Source organism: Rhinolophus sinicus, chromosome 14, assembly GCF_057876585.1.
Source record: "Rhinolophus sinicus isolate RSI-liver-muscle chromosome 14, RSI-T2T, whole genome shotgun sequence".
Taxonomy (NCBI): domain Eukaryota; kingdom Metazoa; phylum Chordata; class Mammalia; order Chiroptera; family Rhinolophidae; genus Rhinolophus; species Rhinolophus sinicus.
Window position 1 is genome coordinate 10,070,912 of NC_142514.1, and position 24,903 is coordinate 10,095,814.

General features: G+C 51.0%; 1 protein-coding gene across 7 annotated transcripts in view; it reads left to right on the top strand.

The window, feature by feature from the left end:
• The window catches only part of KAZN (kazrin, periplakin interacting protein), a 1,016,124-nt gene extending 991,879 nt beyond the window's left edge, over positions 1–24,245 (top strand). For 5 of the 7 annotated variants that reach the window (XM_088790136.1, XM_088790130.1, XM_088790134.1 and 2 more), the window contains 5 exons: positions 2,538–2,769; positions 4,323–4,424; positions 5,054–5,220; positions 12,995–13,106; positions 14,756–18,312. In XM_088790136.1, coding sequence (XP_088646262.1) covers positions 2,538–2,769; positions 4,323–4,424; positions 5,054–5,220; positions 12,995–13,106; positions 14,756–14,920 — 778 coding nt within the window. In that variant the 3' untranslated portion in view covers positions 14,921–18,312. Of the gene's footprint in view, positions 1–2,537; positions 2,770–4,322; positions 4,425–5,053; positions 5,221–12,994; positions 13,107–14,755; positions 18,313–23,856 lie in introns of those variants that run through there. The other 2 variants (XM_088790131.1, XM_088790132.1) reach the window with 2 other exon arrangements.
• The last annotated feature ends 658 nt before the right edge of the window (positions 24,246–24,903 follow it).

The window sequence follows — 24,903 nt, forward strand, 5'->3', positions numbered from 1 at the left end:
TGAAGTGGTATTTCATTGTAGTTTTGATTTGCATTTCCCTAATGATTACCGATGTGGAGCAGCTTTTCATATGCTTATTGGCCATTCTTCTATCCTCTTTGGAGAAATGTCTATTCAAATCCTTTGCCCATTTCTGAATCAGGTTGTTTGTCTTTCCGTGGTTGAGTTTTAAAGTTATCTTTATTCTTTTGTGTAGTCTAAATTTTCATATGGTTGTTTTCTCTCCTCTTGAAGAAATTCCTTTAATAGTTCTTGTAGTTCATTCCTCTGATGATAAATTCTCTCAATTTTCCTTGTTAAAAAAGTCTTTTGTTTCTCCCTCATTTTTTAAAGACTTTATTTTTTAGAACCGCTTTAGTTTCATAGCAAATTGAGGGAAGGTACAGAAATTTCCCACGTACTCCCAGCCCTCACGCGGGCACAGTTTCCCCCTTATCCCGTCCCCCACCAGATGGAACATTTGTTACAATTCAACCTACCCTGACACATCATCATCACCCAAATCCACAGTTCACGTTAGGGTTCACTCTGGGTGTTATGTGTTCTTTAGGTTTGGACAGATGTGTCGTGCCACGTGTCCACCATTGCAGAATCATACTGAGACGTTTCACTGCCCTAGAAGTCCTCTGTGCTCTGTCTATTCCTCCCTCCTTCCCCCCAGTCCCTGGCAACCGCTGATCTTTTTACAGTCTCCATATTTGGCCTTTCCAGAGTGTCATATCGTTGGAATCACACAGTATGTAGCCTTTTCAGATGGGCTTCTCTCACTTAGTCATATGTATTTAAGTTTCCCCCATGGGAGGGTTTAAGCAGAGAAGTGACAAGAGACCTAACTGATGTTTTTAAAAGGCCGTCTTGCAGCCATGGGGAAAGTGCATTAGAATGGGCAGTGGAGGCGGGGCCAGGTGAGGGGGGGTGGTGAGGCAGTCAGGAGACAGTTGCAGAAATCTATGCCAGAGGTCGTCGTGTCTTGAACCCAGAAAAGGAGAGGACAGACACACTAACTGATAGATGGACAGGGTATGGGAGGGAAGAGGCAGGGCAAGTGAGGACGGGAACTGGATGGTGGGGTGAGGGGGTGCTGGGGGAGGGGATGGGGCCTTTCATGTGGAGCCCATTAAATGTGAGACGTCGTTGACAGCCGGGAGATGTCAAGAGCGCAGTTAGACTCTGGGACTCAGAAGAGGGGAGAGGAGAGATGTGAATTTGGGAGTCTTCATTTACAGATATAATCCAGAGCCCTGGAAATGGATGTCACCCAAAGACAGCGTGAAGGTGGAGAAAGAAAGTGAGGGATACGAGGGAAGGTGTGTTCATTATATGGCAGCATCTACCCCAAGCTTGGCGCTCAGTACCTGCTCAATACATATTCTTGGAATGAAGAAAGGACAGGGAAGAACCATCTAGAACCACCAGCAGGAGGGTGGCATGATCTCCTAGCTGTCCTGGAGAAAAGACTGGAAATGGCACAGATGCAGGGAGACAGAGGGCAAAGTCCAGAGGAGAGGCAACGGCACCAGGGGGGCAGCAGTGGAGAGTAAAAAGGAGCAAGCTGAGTCAGGTGGAGCCAAGAATCCCAGCCAGGTCTCCATCCTCTCTCCAGAGATGGGTGCCCAGGGACCAGCCTCGCACCCTTCTCACAGTTTCCACAGCCCCAGCTGGGAAGGGGTAAGGAGATGGTCCTTCTATGTGGGGAGAAGGGAAGGACGCTGGCCCTGATCCCACACCTGGGAAGGAGGGTGGCCTCACTCTGTAAGTCCATCATTTCCCTTTCATATTGTGATGTCTCTGGTGCCCCTTGGTTCATACTCAGACAATGTCGCTCCCCTACCTGGCAGCACCTCTGGTTATTTCTCCAAGTCCCCGCAGGTGGGAGGCGCTGTCCTCATTCCTTCTACGAGGCTGCCACCATGTGGCAAGCACGGGAATGACAGTTGATGGGACCAACCTTGCCAGGTGCATCCACTCTTCCATCCGTTTGAGAAATACTCATTGTGCACCTACTATGTGTGTGGCCCCAGGATAAGTTCTGTGTGGGATACAGAGAAATATGAGATAGGCAGTAAAGAGAGATGACTTGGAATAAACAAAATGTGGATTTTAATTCTGATTCCATGACGTGTGACTGTGTACTCTGGGCAACGTCCAAGGAGAGATGGGCCAAGCCAAAGCTTTATGGGCCTCAGGGGTTCTGTAGAGGCCCTGGGGTAGGCTAAGGGGTGCAGGGGCTCCCTAGAGGTGCTGTTTCCTGCTGCATATGTCCCTGCTGCTCTGTCATTGTCCCTTTTTACTCTCAGTGTGTCTGAATGTGGTCTCCCCCCAACCCCACTATCCACCTCTCTGCCCATCTCTCCTCTGTCTCTTTCTTCCTCTCTATTTCTCTACTCCATCCATGTTCCTATCTCTGTGGCCTTCTTGCCACCCCCTGCCCTGTTGTTCTCCATTTTTCTCTTCATCTCTGCCCCATTTCTGCCTGTCCCCCTATTTCTTCTCCCTTTCCACACCTTTTGCTCCCTCTGGTCGTCTCTCCTCACCAGCCTTTCCAAAGCTGCTGACCTGGACCATCACTGGGTGGCCAAAGCCTGGCTGAATGACATCGGCCTGGCCCAGTACTCCCAGGCCTTCCAAAACCACCTGGTCGATGGGCGGATGCTGAACTCCCTGATGAAGCGGGACCTGGAAAAACACCTGAACGTGTCCAAGAAGTTCCACCAGGTCAGCATCCTGCTGGGGATCGAGCTACTGTACCAAGTAAACTTCAGCAGGGAGGTGAGAACCGGGGTTAGGGGGCCTCTTCCACAGCCCTGCTTTCCCCTCTGGCATCTACTGTCTCTCCATCCAACCATCTGCCCATCTGTTCATCCATCAGTCTAACCATGCATCCTTCCATCCATGCATCCATACACTCATTTATCCATCCATGCATCCATTCCTTCCTCTTTCCCTCCTTCCTTCCAACAACTGCTTATTGTGCATGGGCCACACCCTGTACTCAATTCAGGGAAAATGGGGAACCCTCATTCTCCAAGAACTCATTGCTTATCGGGAAGAATCACAAAGAAGCTGATGGCCACAAAACCATGGAAAAGTATCTGAATGAAGGAAGCCTAAGGTTTTATGAAAACCCAGAGGAAAGGCTTCTAGGGGGATCAGGGAGGGCTTCCTAGAGATGGTGAGAGCTAAACTGAGCCCTGAAGAAGGAATTTCAGGGATCGATCAGAAGAAGGTATGAGGGGGAATGCACCCAGCAGAGGGAACAGCACAGGCAAAGGCTCAGAGGACAGGTCTGTGGCAGCAGAAGCACTGAGAGCCTTGTGTGGTTCCAGTGTTGGGTTTGAGGTGGGGGAGTAATCGGGATGCCAAGCAAACTGGGGACAGTGGGGCATGTTACAGTTTGGACTGTGAGTGACCCCTTGATTCTGAGCTCTGCTAAGCCAGAGAGCACAGGGCGGCTGCTTTAGCTCCCCTGGAGCCTTCTGGCACATCTCCCCAACTGTTCCCCAAGGAAACCGCCCTGAGCTGCTGGGCCCTGAGGGGCTGAGTCCAGATGGTTTGCTTTTCTCAGAGCGTGTCTGTCAAAGCACAGGGCCAGGAGGAGGGGACAGAAGGGGAAGCTGCCCAACCCTTCGTGGCCTTCTCAAGCACCTGCTCCAGGGCCCTGGGCACAGGAAGAGATGAGGACACAGGCCCTGGCCCCTGGGAGCCCCAGCCTGGGGAAGGAGGGAGATGTGCAGGAAGATCATGACAGTACAGTATGGACACAGGCAGGGCAGGTTGGGGCAGGTCGGGGGGCCTGGAGAAGGGTCTGTGCACACAGGAGCCCTTCGTCCTTGAGCGAGTCCCCCAAGGAGGCTTGTGAAGCGGTGCCAGGCTGACCCCTGTGCTGGTTGCCATGGATGAGGGTTTGTACCAGGGTGACACTCACTGCCCCCAGAGGTGCGTGGACCCCAAGGAGACTTAGCCCCACGTGGACGGGCCTCGTTGTTGGGTGTCCCTCAGCAAATACGTATCAAATACCCACTCCATGCCATGGGAGAGAAGGGCTGAGATATACCAGCGAGGCAGCTGCTGTGAGTTTCACCCAGCCCCGCTCTACCTGACACGGCATCTCTGCCTCCAGGCTCCCTTCACCCCCAGGAGGGGGTTTCTCCCTGTTTCCCAAAATGAAAGGCTGAGCCACGGATTGCCCAGTCAATGTGTCTAGAGCAGCCGTGGCTGGCCCAGCAGACTCCCCCTCACACCAGCACACAGGTCCCCGCCCCCAGGTCACTTCGGAGAGCTGCCTCGTCCCCCAGCTGAATCACCCTCTCCCTTCCCACCAGGCCCTCCAGGAGCGCCGGGCCCGATGTGAGACACAGAACACAGACCCCGTGGTCTGGACCAACCAGCGCGTGCTCAAGTGGGTTCGAGATATTGACCTGAAGGTGAGGGGTGATGGTGCGTGTGGGGGTGACTCTCGGGCAGCCTGCAAATCCCATGCACATGTGTGTGCAAACCCATACCCATTTTTGTGTGAGCTGGGGCATTGATGCCCAGGCTGGCAAGAATAACCTGCCTCCTGTCACTCAAGAGGAGGGAACTACTCACCTCCTTCCCCTCAGAGGACTCCCCAAAATGATGCTTTTCTCAGAGTGGTGGTGAGGGATGCTGAGACATCCTCATTCTCTGAAGTAAGTGTGCGGTTGAAACCAAGTCTATCTTCTCATTCAACAAGTATCTATGGGCTGTCTGCCAAGGTCTGGGGATAGGTCAGTGACAAAATAGTCTTGGTCACTGCCCTCATGGCCCTAAAAGAGTAAGGGTGGGGTTGCCCCCCAGTATTACGTTAACTGGTCCCCACGGGATCCAGCCCTTGCTGTTGGGGGTATATCCCCACTTGGGCTGGGGCCCCGTCAGACCAGCAGGTCTGCCCCCTCAGGTCAATAGGGCAGCCTCCTCAGGCTAACAAGTTTGTCCCCTCAGGCTAACAGGGCTGGCCCTTAGGCCAGTAGGGCGGCCCTTTCCACCAACAAGGTGACCCCTCAGCCTAACCAGCCTCGTGCCTTGCCCTCAGGAGTATGCAGACAACCTGACCAACAGCGGCGTCCATGGCGCCGTGCTGGTGCTGGAACCCACGTTCAATGCTGAGGCCATGGCCACCGCCCTGGGCATCCCCAGCGGAAAGCACATCCTCCGGAGACACCTGGCAGAGGAGATGAGCGCCATCTTCCACCCAGCCAAGTGAGTGTGGGCTGCTGGCTACAACTCACAGGCTTTGGAAGCAGATGGTCCTGACTTCCCATCCTGGCCCCTCACTTAGTGGATCCCACTCGTCCCTGGCAACAAGGCAGTCTCCTTCTGCAGATCAGAAAACTAAGACTCAGAGGAGCAAAGTGCTTTCCCAAATTTCTACTTCATTTGCGAGAAAGAAGTAGAGACGCAGACAGGAATATAGTGGTTAAGTCCCCAATACCCTAGGCATTAAGAGCAGGGAGAGTGAACAGCAAGTGTGTAAGGAAAGGCCATGTGAGAATGGCATTTGAGCGGGGGAGGATTTGCACTGACCTAAGAGGTTGAGGTGGCCATTCCAGGCAGGGATAACTATAGGGACAAAGGTTTGGAGACAGGGACGGGCATATTAATGGTGTTTACGGTCCAGGTGAACAGACCATGTCAGCCCACCTTCCCCAGTCTCCTCATCTGAAAAGTGACCAGAGAATAAACACCTGCATGAATAAACTAGGCCCCTCCCAGTGGATTCTCCTCTTAACATGATTGCAGTTTGGATTAGATAACCCTTTATTGAGCACTTGCTATGTGCAGCAATTTGATCCTCATGACAATGCCAAGAAATCAGTAACCCTCTTTTATAGATGGAGAATCTTGTTCAGAGAGGACAAGGTACTTGCCCAAGATTACACAGCTAATAAGTGGCAAAGCCCAGATTAGTCCTTTTTTCTGTTATGCTCTGTTACGTTGATTGATTTGCATGTCAAACCAACCTTGCATTCCTAGCATTCCACCTACACGTGGTGTACAATCTTTTTATATGTTGCTGAATTAGATTTGCTAGTATTTTATTGAGGGTATTTGCAACTATATTTCTAAGGGATATTGGTCTGTAGTTTTCTTGTGATGTTTTTGTCTGGTTTGGTATCAGAGTAATACTGGCCTCGTAGAGTGAGTTGGGAAGTGTTCCCTCCTCTTCTGTTTTTTGGAAGGGTTTGTGAAGGATTGTGTTCATTATTCTTTAAACATTTGGTAGAATTCATCAGTGAAACTATCTGGTCCTGGGCTTTTTTGTGGGGGAAGTTATATTATTATTATTATTATTATTATTATTATTACTACTACTACTACTACTAATTCAAGCTCTTTATTCATTATAGGTCTAGTCAGATTTTCTATTTCTTCTTGAGTCAGTTTCGGTACTTTATCTCTTTCTAGGAATTTGTCCAGTTCATCTAGGTTAGCTAATTTGTTGGCATACAATTGATCATATAATCATTCCCTTATAATCTCTCTTATTTCTGTAAAGTTGGTAGCAATGTCCCCTCATTCATTTCTAGTTTTAGTCATTTGAGTCTTCACTCTTGGTTTCTTGGTCAATCTAGCCAAAGGTTTATCCATTCTGTTGATAGAGCCCAGATTTGAAACTAAAGCTCTCTGAGTCAGGTCTGAGTGCTGCACCCCTAAACCGCATGAAGCTTCTGGAAACAGCTGGGCAACACCTCATGTTATGCATGTGGAGAAACTGAGGCTTGGGAGGAAAGTCATGCATCTGTAGCAGGGTCCAGGTACCCTGGGCTGCCCTTCCCCATTGGTAGGCTGATACCCGAGTGTTTCTCAAAGTGAGGTCCACAGATTCCAAAGCAGAATCATTGAAACTCATAAGAGGAAGATCCTCTTGCCCCAACTCAGACCTACAGGACCAGTATCTGCTGGCAGAGACCAGGAATCTACATTTTTAGCATTTTGAGGTGGTTCTTATAGAAACCAAATTTTGACAAGAGCCCTCTACCACAAGCCATGAATCAACAGGGACAGGGAAAGGCTTTTCTGCTCCGACTTTTCCATCCTCCCTGACCTTCCTTCTGGAACCAGTGATTTGTGACAGACTTACAATACTCTGAGCCCTGGAGAGGCAGCACTAGCTAAACATTAGCAGGCATTTGTGTGTCTAATTAAACCCTCGACCGCCCATGAGGTGGCTGGTGTGCTAAGGGCTGTCTAGGATTAGTGTGTGAGCACTGGGGAAGGTTCTGGTGGGGCAAACATGGGTGGGGTTCTTATGTTGTTGGGAGGTCAGGGACTCCTTCAAGAATTAGATGAAGTCACCCTCCTGATACCAAGACAAGGACGAGGGAAATGGACTTGGTCCGCCTCCTCGTTTTACGTGAGAGGAATCTGAAGCTGGTCACCCGGGGACCTGAGACCAGCCAGCCCTGGGCCCCAATCCTGTCATCACCTCTTCCCATAGTGCTGTTTTTCTGCACATGTCTGTCCATTCATCACAAGTCAAGGTCTTCCACGTGGAATTCAGGAACCCTTTGCCGAGACCCTGCCATGGGCCAGGGGAACAGATTAGTCAGGTGGAAGAAGACAGAACTCCATGAGTTTCTAAGGACTTTCAGGTGTGAGAGGCCCCAGCTAAGCCAAAAACCAGGGGAGATGGGGATCCCCAGGCATGTGGTGAGGTGCTTGGGAGGGTCTGATGGGTGTGTGTTAACCTAGACCTGGGGCTTTGCCCCAGGACAGCTCTGCAGTGGCCCAAGCAGTGAAGCTCTCCATCTGCTGGCCTCTCTGTCCGTCTCCTTCTCTGTTGCTGACTTCAGCTTTCTAGAGGTGGGGGTGGGGGGAGGGGCCGGTGCTGGACCTTGGGAGTGAGTCCTTTCAGAATGTTCTGATTGGGTGAAAAGATGCGGCCTGAGAAGCATCCCTAACTATTAGCGATCAGGCGATAACCCAGGGCTCTATCCCACATGGAGTCCCAGGCCGGGCGACCATGGTGATGATAGTAACGGCAACCCTTTCTATTGATTTCATACGTCATCGCCAAAACATTGTGGTCACATCCCTTATGTCATTTGGTCCTCGTCCACATGAGGGAAGCTCAGTGAGAAGGGATCATTGCCCCATTTTATGGATAAGAAAATTGAGGCTTCAGAAAGGGGCTATGACTAGACAGCAGTCCACGGAAGTGCTGGCATCTCCCAGCAAGAACTCCAATGACCTTCTACCCTGCCAGGAAGTTTCAAGGAGGACTGATGAGTGCCTGGTTCCACTCCCCAGTAGATGTGATCCCTAAGGCCTTGTGGTCACTTAATGAGGGGTGTGGTCAGCTCAGAGAATCTTGGGAGATTAGAGTCACCATGTATTCTGGCCCGTGACCAGGGAGCCAGGGGATATCAGCAGCCAGCCTGACTCTGGAAGAGGCATATTCACCACAAATTTATAAATGTCAGTATGACATCACCTTCTCCAGGCTCCTCCCATCACCATGACAATGCACATGACCAAAGGGACCCAGGCTTCTGACTCATTGGCTTCTGACAATGGATACTGTCTCACAGTACCTGCTTTGATAGGCACTGACTTCCTGCTTCTCCCTGTAAACCCCGTCCAGCACCAACTCTGTGTCAATCACAGGACTGCGCATTAAGGACCCAGCGAAATAAACCAGTGGACAAAAAGAATGCAGGGAGTGGCAGTGGTGTTCCAAAGGCATTCCCTGGGGCATCAGAGGAGCCAAAAGAAAAGTCTTGATGACAATGCATGACCATCGCCAGCATTTGCCTGGCAGACAATATACCCGTCCCTAACACGGAGCCAAGGGACAGAGCAGTCTCCACCTTCATTCATTTAGATTCTGTTTGAATATGAGGCCTGAGAAGGGTTCCCTTTAGACCTCAGAAGCATCCGACAAACTCTGCATCGCGCTTATTAATACTCCTCCCCTTCCTGTGACCTCATGACCCTCAGCCCCAAAGTGCCCCATTTTGTTTCCCAGAATGGAAGAGTCAGCCAGCGTCTCCTTCTCTTCCATCCTCCAGAGGCAGCTATAAGGTGGGGTCATCAAACTACCACAACCGTTTTCTGAGCTCTGCCATGGACCCGGCTCAGGGCTAGCACTTCATAGCCACCCCTACAGGCAGTGCTGTGATCCCATTTTACAGATGAGGAAACTGAGGTACGGCAAAGGTACATATCTTGCCTGGGGTCATAAGCTGGTAAACTACGGAGCTGGGATTCAAACCACCACACGTTGCTGCTTCCTGAAAGGGCAGGAAGAGTGGTCAAATAATGGAGGAACTGATGCAAAGCCATGGCCTGGTCACCCTGGGTCCCTCCGAGGGGACTTTTGAGCCACCATGCTAGGGTGTAAATTCCCAGGCCCAACTGCAATGGGGGCAAGACCTCTCTCTCCTCCTTCTAAACATGGCCTAGTCCTGGTGGGAACAGCCCTTTCCCTGAGACCCCCAGGGCAGCCCAGGAGTGACAGACATGCTTCCTAATTGATTTGTTTCTTCAGTCCACCCATCCTGGAAGAGGGCTGATGAGCAGAGTGAGCACGAGAGAAGATGAGCCAGCCTCCCCAGGGAACAGAAACAGGGCCGGCCTGCAATCTTCAGAACCACAGCCGTTCCTTGAGGGACCAGCCTTGCCCCCTGAACCATCAGGTCCTGCTTCAGCTTGAGGCTGCCCGTTTCCCCTTTTTCATGGGTCTCTGAGGGGCTCTGCTCATCTAAAAAAGGTTCTGGCTCCTCATCCAGACAAGAACTGGCTTAGCAGACATAAAAGCAAAAACGTATGTCCCAGGCAGAATTCCTCGTGGCACAGTATACAGCCAGGCAACCTGGGTTCAAATCCCAGCAGCACCAATTCCTGGCTGTGTGACTTTAGATACATTACTTAACCTCTCTGAGCTACACTTTCCTCATCTGCACAATGGGAATTTATCAGTATCTACCAACCAAGGGGCTGATTAAAAGATGAGGTGAAATAATGCGTAAAGCAATTGGCAAAGGAACCCAGGCACCCAGTAACAGAAATATTAGTGATTATTATTACTCCAAACCCACCACCAGTGCCTCCCTTTTGCCCTCCCCAGGAAAATGAATAGAATGTGGGTTCAAATCTTGGCTCCTCTGCTTTCCAGCTGTGTTGAACACGAGCAAGTGATTTCACCTCTCCGAACCTCAGTTTCCTTATCTGTAATACGGAAATATGACTCAGCCCTACCTCACAGCTTTGTCACAAAAACTCAGTGAGTCAGATTGCATGCCGTGTGCCCGACACAGATACCCCACCATCACTGAGAGTTCACGCCCCTGACTTCACACAAAGACTGAAGTATCTTGGTGAAGCAATTTCCTCTTGAGGTGGTTACCCCTTTCTGTCAATTTGTTCCAGCTCTCTCGTTAGCTTTTCAGTGGAGAAAAGCAATCCTGGTATGGCCTCAAACACACACAGAATAAGAGGTCTTGTCACCTCTCCCACCTCCTTGGCTGGCGGGCTTCCCAAGCCTGGGTCTGAGAGATCCAAGCAGTGGGGAATATTCTTGGGCCACACGGCAGGTCACCGGAGCTGGGGATGGGGAAGGGGCACACTGAGATTTTCAGGCATCCACAAGAGGGTGATGCTTTATAATATTCTGTCTACCCCACCCCAAATAATCACTGAACTGTGAGCTCAGAGGGCAGGCACTGGGGCAGTTTGGTGCCTGGAATTGTGGTCCTGGGCAGTGAGGGGTCATGGCTGGGACTTGGGGGCTGAATTCTGGCTCTTCCACCACCATCTGTCTGATTTTTAGCAGGAACCTTGCCCATGGTTCCCTCAACCTGAAACAGGGATACTCACTGCTCCTTCTCAGGAAACTGAGGCCCAGCAAGATAATGAGCTGGCACGAGGGCACAGCTCAGGGATGGCTGAGCAGGGGGGATTCAAACTAGGTCTGTACCCCTCCCCACCTCTGTTGGTCACAGTAAGATATAGCAATTATTCATGGTGTGCCGTCTCCTTCTTGCCCCTTTGTACGTATCATGTCATGTAATTCTCACAATGACATTAGGAGAAAAGTGTTCTTAACCCCCTTACAGAGCACACAGCCCCGGTGACACATCCACTAAGGGGTTGAGCCAGGCCACAGACGTGGAGCCCACAGCCCTACACGGTCCCCCCGGGTGGGAAAAGCATGGTCTAGAACTTGATCCTAGAGACCCAAGTTCAAGTTCCATTCCTGCCTCTCTGTCTCTTGTGTATCCTTGGATGAGGCACCCACCCTCTCAGGACTTCCATCTTTTCTTTGATGAAAATAAGAGAAGGGCCCTGGGGCTCCCCCAAGTTCATTCGACTGCTAGTGTCCATGAGTCAGAGGGATTTCGTGCACAGCAAACTCCTGTGAGGGTTTCAATTGTCATGGCTTCTGCAATGAGAACTGCTTCCCACGAGACCCAAGGAATTTCATCTTTGTGCGGAAGAGAGAGGGCAGTTGTGAATGAAGACCTTATTTCCTGACCTGCAGAACACGAGCCTCCGTGTCACGTGGAAACCCCTGGCACCCATGGATCTGAGAAGTTAGCTTGATTTGCCATCCACTTGGCCAGTCAGATTCCTGCAGGCCACCTCTCTCCTGCCGTGAATTTTCTCAGCAAAATTTGCCCCAGAAGAAGCAGAGCTTCTCTGAGACAGATTAAAAGATGTTAGAAGGTTCATATCTCTTAATGAGGTCACCTGCATGGTGGCTGGGAGCCGACTGCAAAGCCAGCTCCTGGCCACCTGTCAGCCAGAACAAATTCCTTCATCATATGTCGTAAATGTTAATATGAATTATTATTATAGCCATTTATTGGCTGCCAGCTAAGCTCCCGAGCACTTTTTAACTAACCCACACAATAACTTTGTGAGGTTGACTCTGTTATGATCCCCATTTTGCAGGTAGAGAAACCAAGATTTCAAGAAATGGAGTGACTTGCTCAAGGTTACACAGCCAGTGAATAGTAGAGCCAGGATTTCAATCCCACTAAAACCCCTAGAAAGACTTAAGCACCTTGGGTTTGATGACGTTGACGGAAGGGATGCAGAAGGCTCTCTGCCAGAGCTGGGGCCAGCCCTGCAGGCAGAGAAACCAAAGGAGACAGTGGTTTGCCCAAAATCTAAAAGAGAAAGAGCGTGGGGAGGGAGTAGGACTAAGTTCAGAACTCCTGGGCCTGTACCAGGATTTTTGCCCCAATTCTCTACTCCATACGTACGCTACGGCACTGATATTCTAACATGGGCATTGGCAAACTTCTTGTATAAAAAGCCAGATATTAAACATGTTAGCACTTGGGAGCCATATGGTCAGTGTCAAAAGTATACTACTCTCTCATTATAGCAAGAGAGCCGCCTTAAACAATACACAAACAAATGGGCGTGGCTGGGTTCAATAAAACTTTATTTACAAAACCAGTCAGCTGGCTGGATTTTGCCCACAGGCTATTGTTAGCCAAATCCTATTCTAACGGAGGCTCGTTGCTTTTACACAAAAAAGGGAGTGATGGGGGTAACTTCAGGCAGTAATTCAGTGGGGAACACAGATTTCAAATGGGGGGGGTGGTTTCCTGATGCTTCTCAAGTCATACCTAATTCTCTAAAATGTGAGGATTCACCCATCATCTTCCCTTTCCCGGAAAGGTTTGCAGTACACTGGAGGATTCAGAGAGAGAATTAGATGTCTCAGAGACCTGGTTCCGATCGTGGCTCTGCCACGTCCAGCTGTGTCATCCTGGGCAAATCGCTTCATCTCTCTGTGCCCCCTTTTCCTCATCTGTGGTTCAGGGATGGCAGCCTCAGGCCCTAGGCATGTTGTGAGGACTGTATTTATGAAGTGCTTAGCATACGGTGGCACGTAGGAGGTACTCAGTAAATCACAGCAGTTCCGGTCATTGCCACCAGTGCGAGTGAGTGTGCATGTCTCTGGGTGGTAGTAGTGGACCGGGCCCTCCCTGCTTACTTGAAATTGGTCTCTCCCCAGCTCCACAGGCATCCGGGAGGCAGAGCGTTTTGGAACACCTCCTGGGAGGGCCTCCAGCGTCACCCGGGCGGGGAAGGAGGACAGCGGTGGTGTCAAGTACAAGACTGGCCGGGTAAGCCGCGCGATGCGTTCACCTGGGAGTCCTGCAGCCCGGGAAAGGTCTTTTTGTCATCTAGGTCCACTTTGCCCTTCCCCATCTCCTGTGTGGGCCTGTGGAGGGGGACCGCTAGGCTAGGTCACAGGTACAGCTAGGAGAGAGGCCCTGGAAGCCGCCTGCCTGATGCTGAAGCCCCCAGCCCCCCACCACAAGGCTTAGAGCAGCAGCTCAAAGGACAGGCGTCACCTGCCTGCATCAGAGTCACCTGGGTGGTTGCTTAACAGCAGATTCTGGGACCCACCTGTGCCTCCTGGAGCAAGGAGCATGTGGGGTGAGGGGGAACCCTCATGCAGCCAAGCTGCCCAGAGGGTTACAATGCACCCCAAATTCTGAGAACCACTGACCTAGATTTTGAACTCCAGTGACATGACCAACAGCTGCAGACGAGCCTCTGGTGTAAGAGAATGCATTCAGTTTGGGGCTGATCACCCAGCTTAGACGGACACAGATTCCTAAATGGAGGTGTGTGGACACAGATGGCAGAAGTGATAACCCAAAAGTTCTTCCATTCCTTCGGCAAACAATTTGGGGGTACAAACAGTGCTCCGGGCAGCATCCTAAGCATGGGGGTGTACGCATGAATAAATCACCACCCTTGGTGCTCTCCCATCTAGAACGTCATTCTCACTAAGGATGATATCCCCAGAGGGGGGAAGTTGGTCCAGGGCGGGGGCAAAAAACCTTACTCTTTTCATGTGTAAAGCACAGATATACATACGGTATAGAAACAGAAGCACAGTATACTGTAGGTATGACAGTTTCATGGTAGGAGTGTGGTTAGGGAAAAATGTCTAAAAGGCTCCTTTTGGGGGTGGAGGAATAATGGGAAAACAAGGTTGAGAAACACGGGTCTGGGTAAAAAGGCAGTCAAGTAAATAAATAATTACAAAGCACTATCGTGACTACTGTAATAGAGAGATGTTCAAAATAAGGGATAAATATTGAGGGCCTCCTGTGTATGACATGAGCTAGGTCTGTCTGCACCTCGCTGTGGGCTTTACAGGTGGGATTTCTACTCTTTACAACAACTCTGGGAGGTAGGAATTACCATTTCCATTTTGTAGCTGGGAAAACTGAGGCTCAGAGAGGGCAGGTGATTTGTCCAAAGTCACACAGCTAGGAAGCAGCAGAGCAGGGATTTGAACCCCAGTTTGTGAGTCTCAGAAACACACACTGTTTCTGCCACACCAGGTGGTGCTAGAATATTTCTCCTTGACTAGGGAATGCAGTGAGACCTCATACTCATGCTCAGACAATCTCACCTTTCCTCTGTTATACCTGTTCTCAAGTCTCCGCCCACTGATGGGAAGTGTATGCATAATCAGAAACACTATATTTGTCCACACCCTTAGTAACCAACTGGTTCCTTCCAGTTGGGAACACAAAGTTCTCTCCTAACATTCACTCACATAAATCCTCTGAGCTCGCAAAAGTCTCCCTGAGCAGTGGGGTATTATTGCTAACAGGAAAAGCACAGAGAAGTTAGATAAGTTCCTCACGGTCACACAGCAATTACAATTGGAGACCCACTATTTCCTAGACCGGAAAACATTCGATTCCTTTCTCTCTTCTTCCTGTCCTTTGTCTCATTCTTCTCTCTTTAGCTGCCTCTGGGGAAAATAGGAAGGGGCTTTAGCAGCAAAGACCCCGATTTCCATGATGACTACGGCTCTCTTCAAAACGAAGATTGTGGAGACGATGACGCCCAGGGCAGGCCAGAGCAGTGCCGTCTGGAAGGCTACAACGGCCTGGAGGTCACCAACGTGTAAGGAACCGATGCTCTGCCAGACCCAACATGGAGACACATGGAAGAAGAATAGCCAGGTGCCATCTCCACTGTACATAGTGACCTCTGGCTGAGGATGTTCCTTTACCGCTGGAAAAAAATCCCAGCAGACTGCTGCAATTTCAGATGGGAGCACAAGGAACGAGGGGGTGCCAGCCGTGGACTTTCTACCCAACGGAGGGAGACTGGTCCAGAGGACTTGTCACAGCCCCTCTGTAATCCAGGCTCCACCTCAGAGTGACTGTCAGTCGTTGAGCAGTCCAAGTGGTTCTGGAGACTTGAATTGAGCTGCCAAGGAGGAGAGAGGTCCATGAGTCCCCAAAACACCCTCCTAGGGGAGCAGGTGGGACTCCAACCAGACACGCAGAGCCCAGTAGAGACAGTGCTCAGGGCAGGCAAAGCCTGAAGCTGACCAGCCGACTCGTGGACCCTTTGTGCCAGCAGGGTGGCAAGAAGTGCTGCCTCTTGCTGAAATGTCAGACGGAAGGAGATCTCGGCTCCAGCATCCCTGTCACCATGGCTGAGAACTTGGGTTCTCTGTTGGGGGTCCCTGAATCTCTCTTGGGAGAATGCAAAATGGGGAGGTCATTTCCTCCACCCTAAAAGCCATGTGTCACGTAGAGGTGGACGTGTTACAGAGCCCCTTCCTCCCAGGAGAGGCTCCATGGGGTAGGGGCAGGTGATTGATCCATGCCAGGTGGGGTTAGCAGTGACATTCCCAGGAAACGCAGATGTTCTGTCATCAGGATAAAGGATAGCGTGATGACAGGAACAGAGATGACTGAGTTAGGTCTGTGACAACTGTACCAACGGTGGCAGTGGACTTGGGATTAGGGACAGGAAAACGCTTGTCACGGTTAACCCAACAAACCTCTGCTGTGAGGTCTCTGAAACATAGGTGTGCTCAGCAATGTCCTAACTGAGATGAATCTCACCAAGCCAAGTCGTTAAGATGGTGGCGAGAACCCCCCGCCCTTTTCTTGCCCCTGCCACTGTTTTGCTGTGTGGCTTCTTCCCAGTGGCCTCACCTCTCTGTGCCTCAATGTCTTCATCTACAATACTTCTGGTTCCCTCGCAGGAACACTGTGAGGATTAACACTTGCTAATGTCTGTAACACACTTTGTAACCTCTCAGGAGACAGTTGGGAAGTTATGGGGTGGGGGGTGGGGTGGGGGCTAATTTCTTATCGACAACATAGCACAGACATTGTTCTCTCCAACTCTGTTATGCTTGGAGCAAAAGAAGGACAAAGAATGTTTAACGTGGAGATTCTCTAGAGCCCCCAACAGGGCTTGACCAAAAATAGATAGAGATCCCACGTGCACAGCCCTTAAAAACCAGTTCGATTCAAGTGTTCTGGCTTGAGTTCATTGACCTCCATGCTGAGTGGTCATTCGGGAAGGACAGAATGCACTGGGGTTGTACTTACACTTCGGCTACCAAAGCCAATAGTTTGTTGGAACCACCGTACTCGACTTCCATCGAAGCCATTTGTACCGAGTCAAGGAGAGGTTTGAATTTCTGAGACTCGCAGCAGGTGTCAGCCTCAAAGCACATGTATGTCAACCGAACACATCGCTTCCCCTCAGGAGGAGCTTGAGAATCCACCCCTCCCCCCAGTGCCGAGACCGTGGTCTACATAAGCACAGCCTTTCTTACCCCAAGGAACCAAACGCCTAGGGGTGGGGACGGCCCCGTTTTGTCTGAATGTTTGGCCTCCTAGGGACACATCTCTGATTCCAGGGCCTGAGGAGTGAGGCTCCGGCATCCACATTGGCTTGGCTGAGGTTCCAAACCCCAGTATCTCTATGACATTCAGCCGCAAGGGACCTGAAGCTGCAGCGCCTACAGCCCAGAGAGGGAGGAAAAACCCCTGCTAGCCTGGTGCCATTGGCCATTCCCGAGCCAGCATCCAGGCTGGGTGACCCGGGACCCCAGGATCTGCCTCTCAGGAAGCAGTTACTTCCGCAGGGTGAGCAAGAGTGTCAGGGGGTGCCTGCAGGTGGATCTAATTATTTGAAACCAGCATTCACCTGAGTTGTCAGAAATGAAGCTCGCATTGTTCCCCGATTCAATCCTGTTGGGGACAAGATGGGCAAGCAGACAGTTGGGGGGACACTGGGAGGGGTGGCATGGCCCAAAACTTTGCAGCATCAGGCCGGGAGGCTGAGGGCAAGGTGGGCAACCTCAAATACACTTGTTGGCCCGAACGATGCCTAACCTCACATTCTCTCCTCCCTGACGCTTGTGTCCCTGGCAGATAGGTGAGCATTTGGAGCTGGTTTTTCAACATGAGGACGGATTGGTTGATAAATTAACAACCTCCACATGGAGTCAGTTCAGGTGGGCTTTGCTGGCTGGAAAAATCCTAAATGTCAGCACTGCTTCAAGGGTGGACAAGAGCAGGGGGTGCAGAAAGACTTGGCAGAGAGAGTCTGGTAGCTGATTGACCAAGCTGGCAGAGTGGCCATCTCCAAAACCCTGACCTGCCACGTCCTGTCCAAACAGCCTGAGTCATGGTCTTGGTCCTTAAAAGGGTGACATGGCACCTGGACCTGGGCACAATACAATGTGCTTCTCTGAAAGGTGGTGTTGGCCTAGCCTGAGGGTGCTGGCTCCTTGAAAAGGGATGGTTGATGCCAGAGGTTGGGGAGAACCACAGCAAGCAGAGGCATGCCATGGTCCTCCCAAAAGCTGGGGTCCAGAGCTATCAGAAGCCTCTTGGTTGGCAGACTTAGCTTTCTGACCCAGATGCCTCTGAAAGACCGCTTTGTCCTTGGCTGAGCAGAGGTTTTCTCCCAGAAATCTGTCTGTCAGCATTGCAGTCATGGGACCCCAGGCTGCAGAAGGCAGGGAGAAGCCACATGAGAACGTGACCAAATGAAGTCAGGGACACAGCTCAGCCAGCACGGAGGGGTCTCAGAACAGTGACCCCAAATCTTGTGGTCACTGAACAGCGCTGGGTCTGGCAGCATGGGATAATTTGGGCAAGACGTGATGTCAGTGTTCCCCGCAGGGGCACCAAACCCCTCTACTGCTCCAAGTCCAGCTCTCCCCAGCCCGCATGTTCCGGACACCATCACCTCTGTGCGGCTCTTCGAGGCCCCGACAACCTCCTGGCAGTTGAGTGGTGAGAAAAGAACACTCCGTGGGAGATAACTTCTGAATCTAACATTATTGCCAATGGTTGGCTGGTGAGAGGAATTTCCTGAGCCCTCCCACATCAGGGGGTGGGCTTTGTGGCTGCAAAGGAAATGAGTTGTCCATGAGCGAAGACGATGTCCCTGGCCTTTAGTCTCTGGTCATGGCCCTGAATGTCTTCCCAAGAGTGAATTTTAACACTGTAACAATAAATCCTACCGCGCAGCGCTTTATTGGTGAGGTGGCCTTTCTCTATGCGTGTTCTCGTTTAATTTTCCCAACCTCCTCTTTGAGAAGGGAGATTATTAATCCATTTCATACATGGAGAAACTGCGTTGGAAAGGCTAAGGGGCTTGCCCAGCTCTATAAAGCTAAAAATCACCAGCAGAGACCCAAACGTGGTCATCTGCCTCCCCTAGGCGCGCCCCTCCCCACTGCACACCCCCCCACACCGCCCTTCCCCTGCAGTGTTGGTGACCCCACCCTCACCCCCACCTTCCAGCCTAGGACTTACCTTACCAGGTCGCATCCCTCAAAATGGAGTTCAGGTGTGCTCTATCCTGCTGGGGAATCTTTTCCAACGCGGGGGAAAAAAAGACTCTAGGACAGGGTAGGTGGAATATATCTGTATTAGTCAGTGACAAGTGACAGAAACCCAACTCAAAAACTGGTTTAAAAATAGAAAGGCTTTATTGGCTTATGTAAAGAACAGTCCAGGACTAAGACTGGTTTTGGACAAGGCTGGATTCAGAGCGTCAAATGATATTTTCAGGATCTTCATTTTTCTTTATCTCTTGGCTCTGCTTTCCTCTATATCAGCTTCATTCCCAGACAGGTTGTCCCCAGCTGTTGGCAGAATGACCACCAGGCACACAATCTCCCAGTTAGCAACCCCTGCCTGGGACAGGGCCTCTCCCTGTAGCACTAGCACAGTCTCACGGTGAAACCTCATTGGCTCGTTTAGGGTCGCTGGCCCACCAGGGGTTGAGTCAGCAATGGGCCACAGACTGAGGGGCACACGCTTGCACTGGCGAGAGAACCAAGTGCCCCGTGGCTCTTAGAGGACAGTGTGGGATCCTTTAATGTGACCCTAGGGGTTTCCTCTTTCCTCATAGATGCTTCCTCTCCCTAGCAGGTAGGGCAGGGCAGCTGGACCGCAAGGAGAGAAATTGAAGTCCACACACCCAGCAGCTTATGGAAGTGCCAGAAACAGAATTGAGAATTCAGGGACATCCGACCCAGAGGTCAGGTCTAATAACAGCTAATATAGACGGGACACGGCCCTGTGAGGAGGGAGGACGGGGCTGTCCTGTGCACTGTAGGACGTTCAGCGGCATCCGTGACCTCTACTCACTAGATGCCATTATAACTCCCTCCCAGTCATGACAACCGCAAATCTCTCCAGACATTGCCAAATGTCCCCTGGGGAGGTAAAATCATGCCCCATTGAGAATCACAGCTGTACGTGTTTTGGCCCACGTCATCCCCCAGCAACGCCTTCAGGGAGGCATTGTTTTTCTCATCTAACGGATGGGGAGACTGAGGTATAGAGAGGTTACACAGATTCCCAGGATCCTGAGCTAGTGAGTGGGAGCTGGGCTCTTAGCATCTCTGCAGAGTCTGGGCTTCCACTCCCCGGCCTGAAGCTGGCCGCCACACCCAGCTCTTTACAATCAAGAATTCCTGAAGCCAGATGTTCCCTGGTAAAAAGACTTCCTCCTTCCTCAAGGTTGAGTGTGGCATTAGTGGAAGTTGGATCCACCCCCTCCGCCTGGCAGAAAATTGCTTTATAAATTATACGTTTCAGAAGGAAAGATAGCCCTTTGAGCGCCTCACTTAAACCAAGGTAATAATTTAGGGACAAGAACGGTCTGGTTGAGTGAGTTCTTGTACTAGCTAATCCCACACCACACCTCCATCACCCCCATTTTATTTAAAAAAAAAAAAAAAAGAAAGAAAGAAAGAAAAAAGAAAACAAGCAGGAAGTTTGTACACTTGTCAAAGGCCTCGCAGCAAATTCGTGCCGGAGCCTGAGGGTAGCTGACGTGCCAGCCGCCTTTACCACACTCGGAGTCAGAGAGACCTGGCAGGACTGATGGCCCCCTGGCTCTGCTGCAGACACAGGCTCTGTGGCCTGGGGCCAACTCCTTTCCCTGTCTGGGCCTCAGGATCTCTGTGGTGCTTCCCTTCCCGGCTTCTGCCAGCCCTGGGGGACTGTTGCACCCCCACTTCCTGTAATTCCTGGGGGTGGGGTCTGCTGATCACACTGCACCTACTGCCTCCACACCCACCTTCACCTTCAGGGAGGTCACATGATCCTGTCTGGACCATCCCCAGCCCTACAGCCTCCTGGCCCGGGAATGACCCCGGGAGTAGGGGTCAGAATGGTGACAGGTAGGTTAGCGCTTGCTTTCCTTTTGCATCTTGAGCTATAAGATGTGCCCAGAGGTGCAGGCTGCCGCCTCTTCCACAAGGAAAAGCCTGAGAGAATGGGGCCAATCCAGAACCAGAAAACAAGATGGGGGAATGGATCAGGGAGGCTTGGCATGTCCCCTGGATCCAAGTGTCTAGTTTGCTGGGGCTGTCATAACATAGAGCAGGATGGCTTAAACAACAGAAATGTAATTTTTCATCATTCTGGAGGGTAGAAGTCCTAGATCAAGGGGTCCCCAGGGTTTGTTTCTTCTGAGGCCTCTCTCCTTGGCAGGTACATGGCCGTCTTCTCCCTGTGTCCCCCTCTGTGTGTGGCCCTCCCTCTGCGCGTGTCTGTGTCCTAATCTCTTCTTCTCATAAGGACAGTCATACTGGATCAGGGTCCACCTCGATGACCTCATGTTAACTTAATCACCTCTTTTAAGACCCTACCCCCAAATACAGTCACATTCCAAGGTCCTGGGGGTTAAGCCTTCAATATGTGAATTGTGAGGGACACAATTCAGCCACAACACTCTCACACACTCCCCTCCACCACATGATTAAGTCAACTTGAATTGGGTTTCAGTTGCTTGACCCTAAAAATGTCCCAGTTCAGCTACCCACCATGCACTGGGCTTGCACCCAAGGTGACTGCTGTCCCTTCTCCTAATTCCTACATACCACGTACCTGTGCACATACATGTACACGCATGCACACACACACACAACCTCCTCCTACATTTCAAGCTCTGTACCTGCCCTACACAGAACAACATGGAAGGATGAAATAATCCTAAATTCTTTTTTTAAAAACTGACCCAATCTTTCTAGCTCGAGATGCCCCTCCCTTGAGCTTGTGACATTAGAAAGTTAGAGGCCAAGCTGCATTTGTGGGGAAGAGGCCGCCCTGTGTCTCCTCACCACCCCACCACCACTTGGACACTCTGAGGACTGTCACCCCTCATTCTGGTGTTTCAATGCCACTGGGTCCAGGCCAGGTTCTTTCTGGGACCACTCAGCTCTAGCAGTCAGTCTAGAGCTGAGCATGGAGCCAACATCATCCTGATGACACTGACCCCAAGGGCACCTGGAGTGGGGACCTGCCAGGAGCCCCACAGAGGCAGATGGCATGCAGCACCATCTGAGGGACAGCTGTGGACCAAACAGAGTCTGCGGCTTCACATAATGGACAAAAAGACACCTATTACATGAAATCAGGTGCTGTGAGGAAAGTAAACAAACCAGGCAATGAGAACAGACCTCAGGAGATACGTGTTAGGTGGGCAAGGGAGCAAAGGGCAGGTCCGTTTGTGTCTTTCCTCTCTGGAACGACCCATGGCTGTGGCTTCCTGCCCATTTGACTCAGTGAACTCCAGTGTCAAGGTCCTCAGCAGCCTCGGACTGGCTCGCTCAAGATGGCAGTCCCTTTCACAGACTCACCCTGTCGGTTACATGAGAGTGTGGGGGTCGTGGGTACAGTTTACATTAGTGGGAAGCTACCTGCAATGTCACTAAGATCAGTCTCCAAACCCAAGTAGAAAGCTCCTCTGCGGCTGGGTTCCCCAAGGCCGCCCTGACTATTTCTGCCATACCCACAAAACTGCTCTGTAATTACTGACTTCATGTCTTAGTCTGTTTTGGCTGCTCTAATAAGGTACCCTGGACTGGGTTCTGGAGCAGTTCTGGAGCAGTTCCGGAGGCCGGAAGTGTGGGATCAAAGTATCAGCACAGCTTCTGACGAGGCCCCCCTTCTGAGTTACAGATGGCCATCTTTCACTGTGTCCTCACATGTGGAAGTGGCGAGGGATCTCTCTGGGGTCTCTTCTTATAAGGGCACTAATCCCATTCATGAAGGCTCCACCCTCATGACCCAATCCTCTCCCAAAGCCCCACCTCCTAATACCCTCACCTTGGGGGTTAGGTTTCAACATATGAACTTAGGGGAGGGGGGACACAGACATTTAGTCCATAACAGTTCATATGTATGTTTTTTAAGTTTGGCTCAGGCCTGACAGTGCTACCTACTTCTGTGAAACCATAGGCCTGAGACGCTGGCTTTATTTTTTCCACTACATAAACATACGTACATGCATGTACCTATATGTATAAAGTATATGTACATATATATAACAAATACATAAATAGCTATTGCAGTGAGTGCTTGTCTGTGTATCCCCCACAATTAGGCCACATTCCGTAAGGGGTGTAAGTGCCACGCTGCTCGCTGGCACAGTTCTCGTTCAGCCATCTGCCCAAAGCCTTCCATGACAGCAAGCTCACTGCCCCATGAGTCAGTCTGCACCCTTCCCAGCTCCAGTGGTTCCAAGGTGTTTGCTCCCACAGACAGCCTCTGGGTCCTCACTCCCTCCTGCACAGCGGCACCTGACCTGGTATTTTTAAGCAGCACACAGGCCTCTCTTCCCGTAGTTAGAGACCCTCAAACCTTCTCCAGGTCCCTTGGCTCTTCCCCATGGTCTCTTGTCCCTTTCCATCTCCTCCTCCTCTGGACATTCCCCTTATAAATGTCACTGAAATCAGGCACAGTGCTCCCAACAGATCTGAGCAAAGCGACTGTGAATACAGGACCCGCTGCCTATGGGCCAGGCCCTGTGCTAAGTGTTTCACACATGATCTCGCTAAGTCCTCAAAACAACCCCAACAGACAGGGACTCTTATCTCCACTTTATAGGAGCAGGAAGAAGTTTAGACAATGGTCCAAGGTGCCACAATTGTAGTAATAAAAGTAGGGCTCAAACCAAGATATAACTATCATATCCTCCCCTCACCATCCGCTTTCTAAAGCATCCACATTCCACAGTTGGCGCATTTATCTTGTGAGCAGCTGCATCAGTGGTGTTCAAGTCAAGGTGCCCATGGGAGTTACTGGAGAGGTGTTTTTGGTGTGTGGTTTTTTTTTGTTTGTTTTTGGGTTTTTTTTGAGAATTCGGATTCTCAGATCTCATCACAAACGTAGTAATTGAGAGTTTGGAGGTAAGGACTAGGGAATCTACACTCTAAAGCTAAACTACAGATTTTTCAGGCCTCAGGGTTTCTGGTGCAGTCGGTGTGGAGTGAGGCTTGAGCATATGTATTTTTTAAAACCTCCTTGGGTGGTTCTGTGGCACAGCCAGGGTTTGAGACCACAGCCCTTGGATAACCAACTCCAGTGTACAGACTTCCTGGGCCGTTACAGCTTGCAGTTCTACCATTGACCAGTAGATGGCGAGATGCTACGTCCCTCGTAGCCCCAGCCCAGACTGCCCAGCAATCAGGCCCAATAGGTCCAGCTTAATAGGCCCCTTAAGCCCAAAAGGGTGGATCTTGATAGAAAAATGTTTTTTATAGTCTCTTTTCCCCCACAGAAGGCAAGAAACACATCTTCAGTGGAACAGGCAAAATTTGGAAGCTGGCCTCTGGACAGACGGGAATACCTGTTGACTCACAGACATTCCCTCCAGTCCAGGACGCCTTGACCTGAGCCTGGCACAGTGCTGGAGAGTGACAGCCTGACCAGCAGGAAGTGAGCTGAGGAATGAAGCTGATACCAATCGTAAGGCCTTCCTCTGGTGATGCAACTCCAACATGAGGTTCCAGCAGTCTCCCTTCCTCCGAGATCCCAAGCAGGTGGCCTCCACGAGCAGGACACCTGTGGAGAAGCTTCTGGAGAGCAGCCGGCTCCCTTTAAGGGCCATTGTTCTCAGGGAGGGAGGGCTATAAAAACAGCCCCAGAGGACCTTGTGGGCAGCGTGAAGAATAGCCATACACCTCACCTGGCCTAGCCTCTTGCCTCATCCTCATGTTCCTACAGAATAAATCAGTCTTCTTCCTGGCCCCTGGGCATCTAAGGAGGGCCTCTCTCTCTGGGTGCGGGGACACCACAGGGACAATCAGGCAGCCAGGGGTGTGTGTGGGCGAGGGGGCAGGGGGGATCCTGGGGCGAATGAAGACAGATGTGTAAGACACTGCTGGGCTGATTAATAGCCCCTCAAAGACACCCCCGTCCTAATCCCCAGAACCTGTGACCATGTTACTTTACCTGGCAAAGGGGAATTAGGGTTTCTAATCAGCTGATCTTAAATAGGGAGATTATCCTATTTTAGGATTCTCCAGGTGGGCCCAAAGTAATCACAAGTGTTCTTACAAGTGGGAGAAGAGGCAGGAGAGTGGAAGGAGATGTGACTACGGGAGAAGGTCAGAATGATGTGGAAAAAAAGGCTCAACCACCATTACTGGCTTTGAAGACAGAGGAAGGGGCCACTAGCCAAGACATGTGGGCACCACTAGAAGCTGGAAGGACAAGGAAACAAATTCTCCCCTGGAGCCTCCAGAAGGCACTCGGCCCTGCCAACACCTTGGCGGTAGCCCAGTGAGAGCCATGTCAGACTTCCTACCTCCAGAACTGTAAACTA